Source organism: Budorcas taxicolor, chromosome 23 (genome assembly GCF_023091745.1).
Source record: "Budorcas taxicolor isolate Tak-1 chromosome 23, Takin1.1, whole genome shotgun sequence".
NCBI lineage: Eukaryota > Metazoa > Chordata > Mammalia > Artiodactyla > Bovidae > Budorcas > Budorcas taxicolor.
The window spans coordinates 40,821,420-40,837,983 of record NC_068932.1 but is presented as its reverse complement, the minus strand read 5'-3'; the positions used below and the strand labels follow the sequence as shown (position 1 = coordinate 40,837,983).

At 46.0% G+C, this 16,564-nt stretch overlaps 1 protein-coding gene across 1 annotated transcript in view; it reads left to right on the top strand.

The window, feature by feature from the left end:
- Positions 1–16,564, top strand: part of FGFR2 (fibroblast growth factor receptor 2) — a 99,468-nt gene that overhangs the window by 47,881 nt on the left and 35,023 nt on the right. The window contains exon 6 of the mRNA XM_052660647.1: positions 15,915–16,105. Coding sequence (XP_052516607.1) covers positions 15,915–16,105 — 191 coding nt within the window. The remainder of the gene's footprint in view (positions 1–15,914; positions 16,106–16,564) is intronic.

Below are 16,564 nucleotides of genomic sequence, written 5' to 3'. Positions count from 1 at the left end.
GAATACTTTAAATGCTTAGAGAATTAAGCTATTTTTAATGAAATCTCTTAAGACCACATAGCTTGTTGTCCTAGAAACTCAAATTTCTTCTCAAGTCTGGTCTATTATGATGGGTTTTGTTGTAACTGATGAAGAAAGGGTGTTTTGCTGTGTTGTTAGAGGATTGATAAACTTACACCAAGGACGTGTCTTCTTGTTTTGTGATGATGGGTTGAGGTCTTTTCTTTTGCGGAAGCCGTCTTTTCTTGTTGCCATCTACCATGACTCTCAAAGTGGCCACTTGGCCTTGAGTCCTTGCTGTGGGGAACCTAATCAGTTTGCACATCTCCGTATGCCAGGTTGCTCCTGCTAAGGTCTCAGGCTCAAAGCTTACCTTGGTTCAGTTTGCCTTGATGTGACCCTTTGTTACCCCACAAACTCATGCCCACCCACTGTGTATCCATAAACAAAGGCCTTCCTCCATCATTTCCTGGGCATGAGACCCTAGTATTACTTTACATGTGGGCATTTCTTCTCCTTCAATAAAATATAAACTCCTTGAGGAGAGAGACCCCGTAGATAAATATATACATTTTTTTAATATTTTGGCCACGCTTTATGTATGGCATGCAAGATCTTAGTTCCCTAATCAGGGATCGAACCCACACCCCCTGCTTTGGCAGTGTGGAGTCTTAACCACTGGACCACCAGGGAAATTCCACCCCCACCCCGCCACCCATAGATATTTGAATTGCCCAAAGAGACATTAAGAAACCTTGCAAAAGTTTGGCTAACCAAATTATATAGATTTGGTAACTTGAAGTTTTAGGTTAATTGAAAATTAAATAGAAAACCATTTTAATTTTCTAGCAGGTTAAATTAAATTCTTAAGAAACCCTGGTTTAAAAAGTATGCTACAGTCTTTTTAAAATTTCCATTTGTGAGTATTCAGTGGAAAAAAAGTAACATTTTATTATTCAGAATCCTTAATGTGAAATTTGAAAGGATTTTGCATTTGGTGAATTCTATAGATATTCATAAAAGTCTGAGTTTTATACTCTCTTTTCTTACAAAGATATTTGTGGAATGTTTCTTAGTGGGAATCACCGTGTACAGGTATTTTACCAAAGAAAGAGAAGTGACACCCAAATATCAGAAGAAAGTCGTTAGCATTTATCTTGGCACTGATGTACCCTAAGTCTGTTGATCAAAGAACATACAACTTGTATTTCACTTTGGGTCTGACTCATCCTGAATTTGACATGCAAGTGTTTCTATTTCAAGAAAGAAAGGTTTGGGGCTAAAAGTTCTAAATACTTAATTTTGAAAATAAGTAATTTATTATGGGAATAAAATCATCGTGCCGTAGCAGTCTTTGGGGATCCTGGCTTTGCAGAGGTCTACAAATTGTTCATTAAAATTGGTTGGGGCCATTCCAGGAATTAGGAGTCATATCTCGGCCACTTCAGCCACAGGGCTCTTGCTTATGTAGTAGGTTTTAGGTTGAGTTGTTATGTAAAACATTCAAAAGCCCCTCACCCCACCTTCCCTTTCAGCTTTCTGGCAGCTCATCTCTGTGAAGCCCTGAAATCTCTCTTAGCATTTAGGGTTGGATTTGAATTGGGCTGCTGAATAATGGAATTGTGCTGTCTAATGTTAATCCCCTGGCAATCAGTCTTGTTGAAAAGAGCGTATGATTCAGTGGTGTAATGTGGAGAGAGCGTAGAGTGTATGGAGTAATGCAGAGAAAGGCCTGATTATGTCACAAATTTGGGAGCTCGCCCAGCTAAACGTGGGCCAATAATGACACAATGCTGGTTGGGAATATCCATGAAAGCTCAAGCCCAATAATTTTCCAAGCCTTGAACCTTCTTTATAAATAGAAGCCAAAAGTCAGTGGCGTCTAAGACATTTTCAGGAAAGATGGAGGTGTGAAATACTCTCATTTTTGCTCAAAAACCCTAGTAATTGCTCTGAGAAGTGGTAATAAAATAAGAATTGAGTCAGCTGAAGGGTCTCAGGCAGACTTACAGGGCTGGCAGATGAATCGTTCTGAACATCTCGGCAAGTGGAAACAGAAAGGATTCAGGCCCAAACGCTGAATTTCTGGTGGCCCGCAGGTCCAAGCTTAATATACTGCCGCTTCATAGCAGCCTCTCAGCTACATCTCCGTTTCACAGAAGTTCAGAGACTCTTTCCCAGAGAAAGTGAAGTGCTGTCCCAGTGCACATTCTCTGAGGCTTTATTTTTGTTGCTATGAGACATAGGCTTGCAGTTTAGATATGACGATGCATCAAACTGGGTGAGATCTTTTTATTGAAGTTCTTCCTTGGAAAGGCATTCCCATAAGCATTTTCATGTAGAAGCCGTGTAATTTAAGTGACATTCTTGTGTTCTGGAATTAAACAGCAAGCCATTGTTGTGTGTGAGGGAGATGCTTTGGTTTATGTGAGCCCTTTTAAGAACTTCGCTTGATCCTCATTAAAATTGACACCATTACTTTTCAGCCATTTACTTGCAAGGGAAAATTAGTGTGAAGCTCCACATCTCGGTAATTGTGCTGATAATAAAACGGGCTCTCTTTAAAAGACCTGGCTCCGGGAGTTGGCAAGTGTTTGCCATCGTTCATCTGCGAATGAGGCTGAAGTGCTGGGTCCTGCCCGGGGCCCTGCCACCAAGAAAGAAGCTGCAACCTGGGAGAAGTCATTTAATTTTTGGTCCCACCCTTCTTGTGTCTGAGAATGAAGGTGCCGAGACCCACTGATGTTAGATAAACGCAGCCTGGTGTTGTGAGCATAGCGGGTCTGTCTGCCCACACACTGGGGACCGAGCAACCTGGGACGAGTGACGTAGCTGCTCTGAGCTGCTCAGAGGTGATTCCTGCCTCATCCCTGTGTTGGGCTTTCAGTTTCCTGGGGGCTGCGGTAACACATCATAGCCTGGATGGCTTAGGTACACAAGATACATGCGTGCATGATCTGTCCTGTCCAGTCAGACTCTTTGGGACCCCATGGACTATAGCCCGCCAGGCTCCTCTGTCCATGGGATTCTCCAGGCAAGAATACTGGAGTAGGTTCCCATCTCCTCCTCCAGGGGATCTTCCTGACCCAGAGATCAAGCTCTGATACTTAAATTGTATTTAAATAAATCCTTGAGGGACTTCCCTGGTGGTTCAATGGTTAAGACTTCACCTTCCGATGCAGGGCATGAATATGTGGTCCCTGGTTGGGGAACTAAGATCCCACATGCCTTGCAGCCACAACACCAAAACATAAAACAACAGAAGCCATGTTGTAACAAATTCAATGAATACTTTGAAAGAATAAAAAAAGCTTAATAAATAATTAGAACGGCATCCTTTATATTTTCAGGGAATGTTGGGTGGTTAGAATAAGCCTGTGTGTGTGGTCAGTCACTCAGTCGTGTCTGATTCTTTGCAACCCTGTCGACTGTAGCCCATCAGGCTCCTCTGTCCATAGGATTCTCTAGGCAAGAACACTGGAGTGGGTCGCCATGCCTTCCTCCAGGGGATCTTCCTGACCCAGGGCTTGAACCTGTGTCTCCTGCATTGGCAGGTGGATTCTTTACCACTGAGCCACCTGGGAAGCCCCCAGATGGCTTAAAACAATAGGAATGCATTCTCTTGTAGACTCTGAAGTCAGGGTGTCCACAGAGTTGGTTCCTTCTGGGGACTCCGAGGATGAGTTCACCGATGTCTCTGTCCCAGCTTCTGGTGGCTGTGGGGGTCCTTGGCTTGTGGACACATCACCCCACTCTGGCTCTGTCTTCCCATGGCCTTCCTTTCTGTGTTTTCTCAAATCTCCTTCTGCCTTTTCTCTCTTAAGGACGCCAGTCAATGCATTTGGGGCCCATCTTCAATCCATGGTGATCTCCTCTTGAGATCCTTAACTTAATCACAAAGACCTTATTTCCAAATAAGGTCACGGTCACAGATTCCTGGGGTTAAGATGTGGACTTATCTTTTCTGGGGCCACAGTTCAACCCAGTTTGGTGCTTTGAGAAATTCGTTGGCCTAACAGATGAAAACACCAGGGGGTACCTAGGTGGCTAGCAACAAATACTGCTTTCTTTTTTTGCCAAACCAGAAACTCCTTTGAGAATCAGAAGACATCCTAAATGGCTTTTATTGAATCAATCGGAAGTCTTATTGAACAAACTGGATCGCACGTTGGGACCGATGAAACTGGCCAATGGCTGGCAGTCACTTATCCTGCTGAGGTGTCCACCTTTGGTTAAAGGTGTTGTTGAGGCTGCCCCAGGAATGAGATAGTTGCTTGAACTTGCAGAAGAAGGTTGTAGAGTTTTGAGAGCTTTGAGTTCATCAAATTGGTCTCGTACTTCCACTTCCACCTCTCACCCCATTTTACTGTCGGGGAAATCCCAGTTCCAAGTGGGTAAGTCATTTTGCCAAGATCTCAAAGGAACTCCAGAGCTGGGTCTTCTCAAATCCTAGATTAATGCTGCCTGCACCCTCACTGATGTCTCTGTTTCAGGATTACTGTGGTGTAGACCAGCAGCTGCTGCAGCCAGGCTTGAGAAAGGTGAACCCCATGTTCAGCTCTTTGTTGCCAAAACCCCGAAAAAGTGAGAGAGAGAGGGAGCAAGGAAAGTATTCAGAAGACCAGTTGCTCCTTCTTACTCATAAAGACCCTTTCTTTGGCTTTGATTTATGAGCTTTCTGTCCTTTCGCTGTCCAGTTTTGTATTCCCAGAGACCAGCGGGTAACTTGTGAGCTTTGCACCTGGCCTTGGGTATTTGGCAGGGGGGTTGGTAATGTGTAGCAGTGTTAGTCTCTCAGTTATGTTTGACTCTTTGCAACCCATGGACTGCAGTCCCCCAGGCTTCTCTGTCAATGAAATTTCTGGGCAAGAATACTGGAGTGGGTTGCCATTCCCTTTTCTAGGGGATCTTCCAGGTCTCCTGCATTGCAGGCAGATTCTTTGCTATCTGAGCCACCAGGGAAACCCACAGACAGCAGAGGTGGGAACATGTCCTCTGGATTTGCAGAGGCCAGCCGTGCCTCCTGTGAATCGGCTTTCCAGAGATTCGTCCTCCCCGGGCAAGAGCTGTAAGCAGCAGACAGTGTCTTGGTGGACGGTTGGGAGCCATTCAGGGGCCAGGTGTCCCTTCTGGCTGTGAGGGAATCACTCAGTCCCCTTCACCAGGCCCGATGTGCTCAGTGGCAGATCACGATGGCGCTGTCCACCGGCCCGTGGCATCAATCCGCTGTATCTCAGCCTGAAAGCAGGAAGGAACCCATCGCAGTGGTGCCTGTCCCTCAGGTGTGTGTTGCGAAGGAATGAAGTCTGTTACTTTGAACGCTGGCTGATAGGCCTGACTAAGGGGCTGGCACCTGGTGTGGAACGCTTGGCAGCCTGTCCTCATGGGAGAAGTCGTGTCAGTTGTTCATTGCTTGGGGCAGCCCCGTCCTAGGAAGACAAAGGACCCTGTGTGATCCCTGGGCCATAGGAAGGAGACTGGGACAAGTCAGAGCCCCTGAAACCACACTTCTGCAGGGCAGTGGGCCTTTCTTTTGGTGGCGAGAGGGGGGCTACTGGAACAAAGTAGGCTTTAAGAAAAAAGAAGAAATGGTGTTGTAGTTTGTTAATTAACTGGCTGGATCAGGCTTCCCTGATAGTTCAGTTGGTAAAGAATCCCCTTGCAATGCAGGAGACCCTGGTTTGATTCCTGGGTCCGGATGATCAGCTGGAGAAGGGATAGGCTACCCGCTGCAGTATTCTGGCCTGGAGAATTCCATGGTTTATACAGACCATGGGCCCGCAAAGAGTCAGACACGACTGAGTGACTTTCACTTTTTGGCTTATTACTGAGGCTCTCAAAATTAGGATCATTCCCAGCCACTTGCTCCTTACGAAAGACCCTTCTGTGTCCTGGCTTCCATCGCGCGGTGGCTCCTGGAGGCTGCTTTTGTATTTCTGTGTGATGAGGCAGCCACGGCACAGGCAGCATGAAACGACGCAACACTGTGTACTGGAGATTTAAATGCTCCTGACACCTGACTCTCGCCTTCCAGCTTACAGCTCTTGTGCATTTCCCTGGCACTTGCCAGCCCTCGGCTCCACAGAGCCCCTTGGGGTTCTTAACTTGAAGCATCTTGACCTAGAAGCTTCCTGGCCAGACCTCATTTGATTTTCCATATTCATGATTTTGCTGCCAATGAATTCTTTTCCATTTCTTGTTCTAAGTTTAAGACTTGGTGTTTCTCCTGACGCTGGTTTTGTGTGCCAGCTCAACGTTGTGAAATATAGCTGGAGGGGGGCAGAAGGCCCCTCTATTGACGATGGATGAAGATGCCATGCCAGGGAATAGGTCACAGTGGTGCATTCCTAAGTGGGCCTGTTAACACTGACATGGAATCTTGGAGCTCAAGTGGGGATTGAGTAGGAAGCAAAGTCTCACTGTTTTTGTGGCTTCAGCAGCCAATTCCTCCTCCTCTTCCTAACCTTGCTGTCACAGCAATGCTCAGGGGTCTCCACTCCTTGCTGGGTAGCACTTCTGGAGGTTCTTGTGGGAATTACATGAGTGAGTGATTCAAATTCTGTTGCCTCCTCTGCTAGCTCTGTGGCCTTGAAAGTCATGGAACTTCTGAACCTCGGTTTCCTCATCTGTAAAATGGGGGTGATGATACACTTTTCCTATAGCATCATTGGGAAGGTGCAGTAGGTGGGTGGTGCTTTTAAATAATGGGACCCATGTGATTGCTAGTCCTATCATTAGGGGGTCCCACACCTTCTTTCACAGCTCTAAGCTGAGACATGCACACTCAGCCCAGCCCTGGCTAAAGAAGTGATTGGTCCTCTCCTTTCCTTCAGGACAGAGATTTCAAAACTTCCTTCAGTAGCTACTGTTTAACGAGCTTTCTGGTTGCTACAGAGTGGGTTTTCATACCTATTTCATAACAGGTATTCCAGGGGTAAAAGCTGGCCAGTGGGTGTTTTTAGCCCCGGATATACTGACCAGCAGAAAGTGCTTCCTGCAGGACTAACACCAAGTCGAGGTGACTCCTTCCAGGCACTGAGAGCAGGTGGTACCCATGGCTGCCAGCTCCTGGGGTTGGAGCAGGCACATGCTGGCCAGGATGGGACATGTTAGAACTTTGCCATATCAGCATATTTGCCATGTTCTCTGCAACCCATCAGTTGCCCTCTGCCCCAGAGTTGAAGAAGGAAGCATTATTGATTGTTTTTTATTCTGGCAGGGGGCCTGGCTGAGAGGTGGCTGGGGAGAGGGCTAATATTTGATCTCCTGTCTGTTCTTTGGCATTGAGTCTATGATGTGGGCAAAGAGGATGTAGACGTGTTAAAGATAAGTGTATGACTTACAGCATTTTGTAAGAGGGTCTCTTTACCATAGCTGGAAATGATTCAGGTGGGGGCAGAGGGCAGAGAGAAAGCTTGCTGCTATCGGAGTGTGGGCAAGTAAGCATGGCATGAAGATGTAAATTCATCAGTGGCGGTCAGGGTGCCTAGTAATTGAACTAGGACTCAGCAAGATTTTGATCAGTATGTGCTGAGTTGAAATAATAAGAAACAGTCGGAGTTACTTATATTTGAGGGTTTGTGATTCTTAACATTACGTGTGTGCATGCCTGCATGCCCAGTTGTGTCCAACTCTTTGCGACCCCGTGGACTGTAGCCCACCAGACTCCTGTGTCCATGGAATTGTCCCGGCAAGAATACTGAACTGCAAATTCTAATGTAAGGAATCTTCCTAGTTTCTCTCTAAGCTCACACAGCTTCAATTACCGATCACCTTTTTAAACAAAAGACCTCTGTTGGGTTGTATTATGCCTATTCTCATTGAGATGAATGTGGAAACACCAACAAATCCTTCCCCTTTGAAACAGTAGTTCTACCAGAATGCATTTATGAATTCCCCCACCCTTAGAGCACCCCATTGTTGCAAACGGGTCTTGTGTTTGGTTTCTTTTCATAGTCAGAGGAAGCTAGGGCAGAAAGGACCTATCGTAATAAGGATGTGCTCCCAACTTCAAGAGCAGGTTTGAATTGGAAAGGTGGCATCTTGAGTTACCAACACTGTCTTTCACCATAAGGAGATCAGATGCAGGTGGGAAGTGGAGAAGAAAAGGCTGAAGGGAGGGTGTTAGTGTTTCTGTGGGGAAGTTTTTCCGTTCCTCCTCCTGAGAAGAGAGAGATGTGGCGTTAAGAACATCATTGCCTTGGTCTGGAGGGAAAGATCATTGCACAGGGGTCATGTCTATTGATTGTATAGTAATGATTAATCCTCTATCTGTGGGGCATCTGGTGCTTGGCCTAGAGGGTGTTTGGGACAGTCGGTTGAATGGAACATGTGCTTTGGCCTCTTAGGGCTGACAGGTCAGGTCACAGTGCAAACCCCCCCAAACTGCCACAGTGAGGTGATAAAATAGAAATGGAGCTTCCTGGATCTTGACAGAACTCCTTTTTCTTTCTCTCAGAGACTCCCACATAGAGAATTCTCTCAAACAAAGCCTACAGGAATTCTGTCCATCGCAAATCACAGGTCAGAAGGTGCCCCAGACATAGTCTCTATCGTCTCCGCATGAAAGTGCTGTTTTTACAGATAAGCATTGGATATTGTTTTGGAGGAATCTTTTTGGAAGTTGTGCTTTACTTAGAAAAGGAATTCCTCACTTTGTTTGGTTCAGTATACATTCTGGACTAAAACTGAAAGATGAAGGATTTAGTCCTTTAAATTTTTACGTTTTGGCCAAACGAAACAAAGCCACCTTGAGTGTGAACTATTACTGAGTGATCGGTGGGCAGTGGGCAGGGCTGGCCTGAGGTCTATCATCTGGCTTGGATGGTGAAAAGAGAAGAATTCAGATTGGAGCCTTTTGTGATCTGGGTGACTATTTTGAAGCTTCTCTTTAGATGCTGCTGCTTATGAGCAAGGAACTATTCTCTAGAATCACTTTTATTTTCAGGGCCTGAGTTTGCCTCTAAAAAAAAAAATGAGGTTTTAATGTCAAACTTCTCCTGTGGTTTGTTACCAAAGGGAGGCATTTCTTGTTTGCTCAGATGGGCTGAAAGCTTTTGCTTCTGCTTGAACAGCCCCAGGAGTCAGGCATCTGAGATGAGCATGATAGGTTTTTCTGGACTTCCTCTTGAAATCAGGTTTTTTAATGGTGAAAGTTGATAAAACCATCAACATTATTACTGTGGACATCTTTCCATGTCTGTGCATAGCTTTTTGCTTCAGTCTTTCTAGTGGTCTGTATATTGTCTGTTGTGGACATAATTGATCTAATCGTCCCCTTTTGCTGAGTATTTAGCCTATGTTCATCTTTTGCTTTCCAGTTACAAGAGAGGCTCCATTGACAAACTTTGCTCACATCTGTTTGTTGGCCACCTGGGTTATTATTTTTCTAGGGCCTATTTCTAGACATAGATTCACTGGATCTTTTTGGATACCAACATCTTCATCCTAAACAGCTTCATTCTGAGCACTGCTGTCTTTGGGGACTCCCCCATGGTTTGGTTTTTCTTTATTTCTTTTTTTTTTAGCTTTTTTGTAAATCATTTGGGGGGAAAAAATCTAAATCAGAGTTCCACCTGTGTAATAAGAAAGTATATTTTGGTCCTGGATTTAAACATTTCCAACATCCTCTTCCCATGAAGGGAAGCCAGCTCTGCAGACAGCAGCTGATAACCTTGTATTCCTGAAAGATGTTGCATGGGCTGTAGCAAGTGGTGGGGTGCTGAGGCTCAGTGATGGAGCTCCCCAGCATGACTGTGCTCAGCTGTGTTTACCCCAGCTCCTCAGGAGGGAGACTGACGTCTGAGTTTTGCATCAGCCTGAAAACTAAGCACAATACAGGCAGGGGACCTTGTGCCTGGTGAGAGGAAAGCCTTCATTTAGTCAACTGGACAAGATAAACATGCTTAACTAATTGAGAAGGCGGCTTTTCCAGGATCCCTGGGACTAGATCTCACCCTGAGATTGCCACCTCTGCCATGTTTCTTTAAAAAAAAAAATTAAGGTAAAATATACACAACATAAAGTGTGCCATTTCAGCCGTTTCTGAGGATACAGCGGCATTAAATAGAGTCGTTACTGTACTGCTCTCCATCTTTTTCATTGTCCCAAAGCCTTTTCACAAAAGAAAGGGCATGTTTGAACCTAAAATTGGCATACCTTTGTGGCCGCCAAAGCAGTTTCACATCCAGTTTAACTTTTTGAAGACACAGAGATCAGGGTATCATAAACATTTGGGGTGTAAATAGCACATGGCCCTGCTCCCGTAATTTGCCCGAGAAGACTTAAATTGACACCCAGCTGGTAGAAGCCACGCAACTCGAAGCCAAATAATACCGTCTATGACATTAATTAGGGAAGGCACCATGCCTCCGCCTGCTTTGGGCTTCCCAGTGCATCCAGCCTCGGCCAGCGCTTCAGCCTGCGTCTCCACCTCATCGAGCAAGCACAAAGGAATTAGTGGTGTTTTGCTTCTAGCATTTCACATAGCGCAGCCTCCCTAAGTCACCGAGGAACCTCAGTGCTGGGGAGAACATTTTGACTTTTCCCAAACCAGCTTGCTCCCCAGACTTTGCTCTCTCTACAGAGACACACGTATGTTTTGGAGGAAGTTGGCTCCCCAGGCCACTTTGTCTAGAACCCCCAGAATCAGATATCCAAGCAGGAGGAAGATGAGGCTACATGTAGAATGGAAAGGGAGCAGCGAACTAGTCACCTTCCACCAAGATGCATTTTTCCTTTTTTTTTTAAAAGTAATTTCTGGTACTTAGCATCCCCCAGTCCTTTCTGGAAGATGACAAGCAAAATCCTGGCTACAGATGCATTGACTATTTCTGAGAGAGCAGCACTCCTTCTCATCCTATGTCCTAACCGTCCCTTTTCCTCCAGATTACTTTTTGGTTCTGACCTCCTTTCGTGCCAGTCTCTAGATGCCGGAGGAAGCTTAGGGAAAAGAAAACCCAGAACCTAGTTAGATGTAGCCTGGCTGGTTAGAGGGCATTCAGCAGAGTCTTGACAAGGCAATGAACTCATTCTACTAATTGTAATTCGCCTGAGGTCTTTAGCAGGTTCTTGGGCTCCTCAGACATCAGAGGCTTTTGATCGGCTCTCCTAATAACCAGGCCTCATGCTAACTGGTTTAGTGCGTGTTTTTTTTTTTGTTGGTGTTGTTTTGGTGTTTTCTTTTTTACACAACAAAAGCCACCACCGCCTACTCTTGAGAAAAAAAGCGAGGCTAGGCTTTAGGAGCAAGAATTCTCAGTTGTTTTCACATGTCCTCCAAATTGCAGAATGTTCTTTCCCTATTCAGCCCCTTGGAGTTGCTAAGAAACTGCCATTTCAGAGGAGGGGTAATTCAATTTTGATTTTAATTTAAAGACAGGGCAGGCAGGGTTCTTCACGTTCCTGAAATGAATGGGTGCCCGAGAAGGAGGAGGCTCACTCTTTCCAGATCGGTCCTGGGTACGCACCGTGATTGGAATCTCTTGGTGTTTTGCTGCCAGAGAGTGTGGCTTTGAAACGGTTCTTTGTGGCAAGCGCTGCTGAACTTTGTGGAGAAATACTTAGAAGACCAGTGTGTGCTGGGAAACCGGCGACTCTGGGCTTGATTAATTTATAGGTGTAATTTAAGAAGCTGGTTCTCCTCCTGATCCTGGGGATGTGTATTTACGGAGCCCATGGACAGGAGGCCTCTCTGCCCAGTGGACGTTTTTTATGGCCTTTGCTATGTTAGAGCAAAGTTGCAGATCTCTTATGAGCAAACATGTTATTATGTCCAGAGGAGGGACGGGCATGTTATAAAGTTTCAAATGGTCAATTAACAAAGATTTATTCTTTGTCACTCAGGTATTTTCTCTCTCTCCTTCTCAATAATTACTCCTTGGAATGAAACAGGCTATTTTCTTCCTGAAGCCTTGGTCCCAGCTCCAGAGTAGGATTTGAGAGAGCCTGTCTCAAAATTGAGACTCTTAGCAGCTGGGCCTTCTGCTTTGGTAAAGTCGACTCTTTTGGAGTACTTCACAAAGGGAGAATCCGGGGGGGGTGAGAATGTGTTTTTTAAAGTACTCCAGGCTGTGCTTACTACACGTTTATTTGGTGGAACCTCATTCCAGCAAGGCAGCCAACTGTCCCATCGGCCGCAGCCACACCCTTTGGACTGCCTTCCATTCTGTCTAAATTTGGAGCTTATGCAGGGACCTCAGGATCTCTACTGTAAGGGTGCTCATCTTCCTTCCGGCCCATGCACTGTACATCAGCAACCTGCTGAACTCAGAATATGTATTTTTAAACATTTCAGTAAAAACACAGATATGAGATGCCTGTTGGCTTTTCTGTACACATATATCGCTCCCCTTATAAAGAGCAAAATCTGGTTTCTATAATATCTGTGCGTTAAACATGCTGCCTAAAAGGAAATCCTTCCTGGTAGAGGAGATATGACTTCTGTGATTACAGAACAGGAGATGGGCCAGCTCTAGGTTTAATTCTCTCATCCAGAGAGAATTCACTGACTGATTCTTTTTATGGGCTTCCCTGGTGGCTTAGTGGTAAAGAATTCCGTCTGCCAATGCGGGACATGTGGGATCGATCCCTGGTCCAGGCAGGTCCCTGGGAGGAGGAAATGGCAACCTGCTCCACTATTCTTGCCTGGGAAATCCCATGGACAGAGGAGCCTGGCGGACCACACAGTCCATGGGGTTGCAAAGAGTCGGACACGATTTAGCAACTGAACAACAACGAATTCTTTTTGTTTATCAGCTTGCTGCCCCCCTCAAGAGTTGTAGACCCAAAGGCATTGGTGTACCCCCAGGGCTGAGGAGAGTACGTTTGCTCTTGGAGGGGCTTCATGCCCATTGTCCTGGCCCTAGCCTTGTCCCGCTTTCCTAGTGCCTGCTGGCCTGGGCCTTAGAGGGACTGCCCGCTTCCTGGGGCTGCCCCCCAGCCTGCTCTTCTACCTGCCACCTGCACCCCATGTTCACCCCAGTTTTTCAGAAGTTAGAACGGGAGTCCAGGCGCTGTCATCCTCTCACTAGTGATCCCCGTTCTTGGGGGTCTGATGGACTCAAGGGAAGAGTGGTTGTTGAAGGATCTGAGAAAGGGGAACGCCCTTCTTGGCAGAGCCTGGCATCCTGGGATCTCTTCCAAGATGCTTCAGGCCTCATTCTCCGACTTGTTTAAGGGCAGAGAATAAGGTCGCAAAGGAGATCAAAGCCTGATGTGGAGAAACGAAACATGAGGCCTACTGACTTTTTAAAAACATTTTAAATAACATTCTCTAAGGTTTCATTTTATACTGAAGGCAGCTGTAATAAGTTTTGGAAGGCGGTGTAAGGTTTCGATTACAGAGCGATCCAGCTTGCAGTTTTTGTACCCAAAGTGAGAAAGGGCCGAGGGGGAGAGGGGGTGGCTCAGAGGTTATTTTGTATAAGGTGAGAAAATTTGAAAGGATGAATTCACCACTGTAAGCGGTAACGTTTGGTATGCTGTAATTTGCAAATGCAATAACATGAAACCATTGTGAAGATGGTGCTTTTTTTTTTCTCTTTTTGGGTGAACATAGTCCGGATAGCAATGGAATAACTTAATAACTGGAGCAGAGCAGCACGTTGACCACAAGTAAAACAAGACTGCAGCTCCATCGTGGGCCCTGCCAGTGTTGCCGCAGTGATGAAGTTCTCTGCTGAAGGCTGGCGCAGACCAGGGCTGCCGTGCCGTATGAAAGCCCTCATTGTTCACGGCATCATTATTTGGTATTACATGCACAATGTTTGCTTGTGAAACGATTTATGAGAAACAAGCATGTTCAGAAAGGGGACTTGGTTTGAAATTCAGTTGATCTGGCTTATGACATTTAAGATTTTATAGTACCTTTGTTTCTAAGAATAAATATTTAGGTCCGCTGTAAATATTTATCTTTCGAACACACAAACACACGCATGCAAAACTGGAAAACTGAGCCAGAGAAGGAACTGATACCTAACATTCACTTCTCTGCGGGAAGGAGTAAAGTGCCTCAGTATTTGATAGGTGCAAAGGAGCCTGTTTTGTGAGCTCAGCCGGCAGTGTCCAGCCCGTGGGACCAGCGCCCCTTGGGCTGTTAAGTCTCTTAGGAGGAGGCCTGGTGGGGAGAGTGTGTGTGGGCTTAACTCTGTTCTTTTCACGTGCATGGGGTGAGCTGGGGTTGAACCAAAACACTGTCCCTGCTGGCTTCTGGCAGGTCCCCGCTGCATCCACCTGGCCATCAGGCCTGACCAGGAGGCTCACAGTGGCCCGTCACTGGGATCGCGTCTTAGCCAAGCAGTGAGTGTTTCTAGTGATGCTTGAAAGGATTCCAGCTTTGAGATTTTCTGCCCCCATGACTAGGAGCCTCGACTTCTGGGCTGTTTTGCTTAGCCCGTGTGGGTGAAACCATGGCACATGAATGCCTTCTTTGGGCTCTGCAACCCTACCTTTTTAATGTAAAAATAAAGGTGTTTGTGAATTGATGGAAGATTCTAGAATGAAATGTGCTAAAGAGTAACTGCTAGCACTTTTTCTTTTCTTTTTTAAGTTTTTAAAGGCCAGCCACAGGCTTACGCAGTAAAATCAATTTGCACATGGTCTGGCTCCTGTCCAACAAATTCCACTAAATGACATTTTAATCTGAAAGCCCCATATAGAAAGGCTTAGATAGCTGTCGTTCTAGTTTGCTGTTTCCAGTGTGATGCTTGGGGATGCTCAGGTGTGGTATGGAGACATCTTTGGTTTATCGGGCTGGTTGGGATGTCCTCATTTCCCTTGGTGATGTTTTAGGCTGCAGGTTAAAGGCAGCGGTACCCACAGTGTGGGGAGGGATACAGGAGCAGGCACGTGCAGGTAGGTGGGCATGGGGTGATATTCGTGCCTGGACTCTCTTTCTGTGTGACTCTTGACCGAGCTGCAGTGGAGGGAGGCTCTGGTCCGTTTGTGATTATGTGGACTATCTTTGTGGGCAAGATCGTGCAGCAGGCTGGTCTGTTACTTGATTCTTGAGGAACCTTATGTAGTTTTTCCTGCATCTTGATGCGGTTGCCTCTGCAGGGTTTCTGTAAAGACCACCCCTGAACTGGAAAGTTTCCCTGGAGAGACGCAGACAAGCGAGGGTGGAAAGTAATTGCTGGCTTACCCACTGTGGGGCCTCCTTGAAGACGGTCTGAGACGGTGCCAGGATTTGTGAACCAGTGTTGCTTTGTGTTTCTTTTGATGCCACATCTGAATAAGCTGAGGAGCGTTGGCCTGTGCATCTAGCTGGGACGCACAGCGACCCGTAGTACTTACCGGGGAGGTGAACGGGGCGTGGGACAACGAATGACCAAATGGAGTGAATTCCACAGCAAAGGGATGAAACCAGTTGTTCGTTACTTTTGGCTTTAGATTTTAGTTTATTTTCTTTTCAAAACAAGGGCTGTAAATCTTCCCCAGAGCATCTTAGAAAGGTGTGGGGAGACACTGCCTACAGGTGCCATTTTGGAATTCAGGGTGACCTCAAAAGTTAGTCCCTGAGATGTTAAGCTGATGATCAAGGTGAGTTTCTGAAATGGTCCCAAATGGAAAGTGAAGAGACACTCTTTCCCTCACCATTTGTCTTTTAGATCCTCAAAATAAAATCTTCTTCCTATTCATTAGGTGGTCATGGACAACAATGACTCGAGAATGTAGTAAGTTCTTTTCTCAGCTCTCTAAATAAGTACTCTTTTTACAAGGGTCGTGCTCCAGCCGTCTCCTTTGAAGTCGTTTTTTGTTATGCATCGGGCCATGGTGTTATTTCAAAAGAGTCAGCCAGCAGACTCAAGGCCTTTTTGGCTTGAGTTCACTAGCAGCCTTCTGGACAACACGACTTATTTGTTCATCTCTCCGTGTCCCGTCCCCGTTCCCCCTTCTTTCTGTGTCTCCACCAGAGCGATCACCACACCGGCCCATCCTCCAAGCTGGGCTGCCAGCGAACGCCTCCACTGTGGTTGGAGGCGATGTGGAGTTTGTCTGCAAAGTGTACAGCGATGCCCAGCCCCATATCCAGTGGATCAAACATGTGGAAAAGAACGGCAGTAAATATGGGCCCGACGGGCTGCCCTATCTCAAGGTTCTGAAGGTGAGCAAGTTCTGAATCCAAAGATACCCACAACTGGGCTTCCCCTGATGAGTTTGGCCGCAGGTTCATTGATTTCCTTTTGAATTTGAGAGAAGATGACTCTCGTATGTGTTCAGCACAGAGTGCGTTTGAGAATTAGCAGATCATTAGGCTTGCTAATAAAATCTCAGAAGGGAGCCGTGGGGCAGTGGGAGGACTGCTACAGTTGGAGTCAGAAGAGTTGAGCTGTTTATCAGCCCAGAGATCTTAGATGAGATGCTTAGGCTTAACTGCACATCTATAAAAGTGGGGATCGTGATAGTGTCTCCCCCACAGGGCGCTGTGCAGATCAATGGATTGGAGTAGCTGGAAAGAGCGTTATAAACTCTAGGTGCTGTAGCAACGTTTATTGTTCCACTGATGTTTTCTCTTAATATGATGTTAGGATCAGATTTTAGTAGCCACGTTTTAGAAACAATT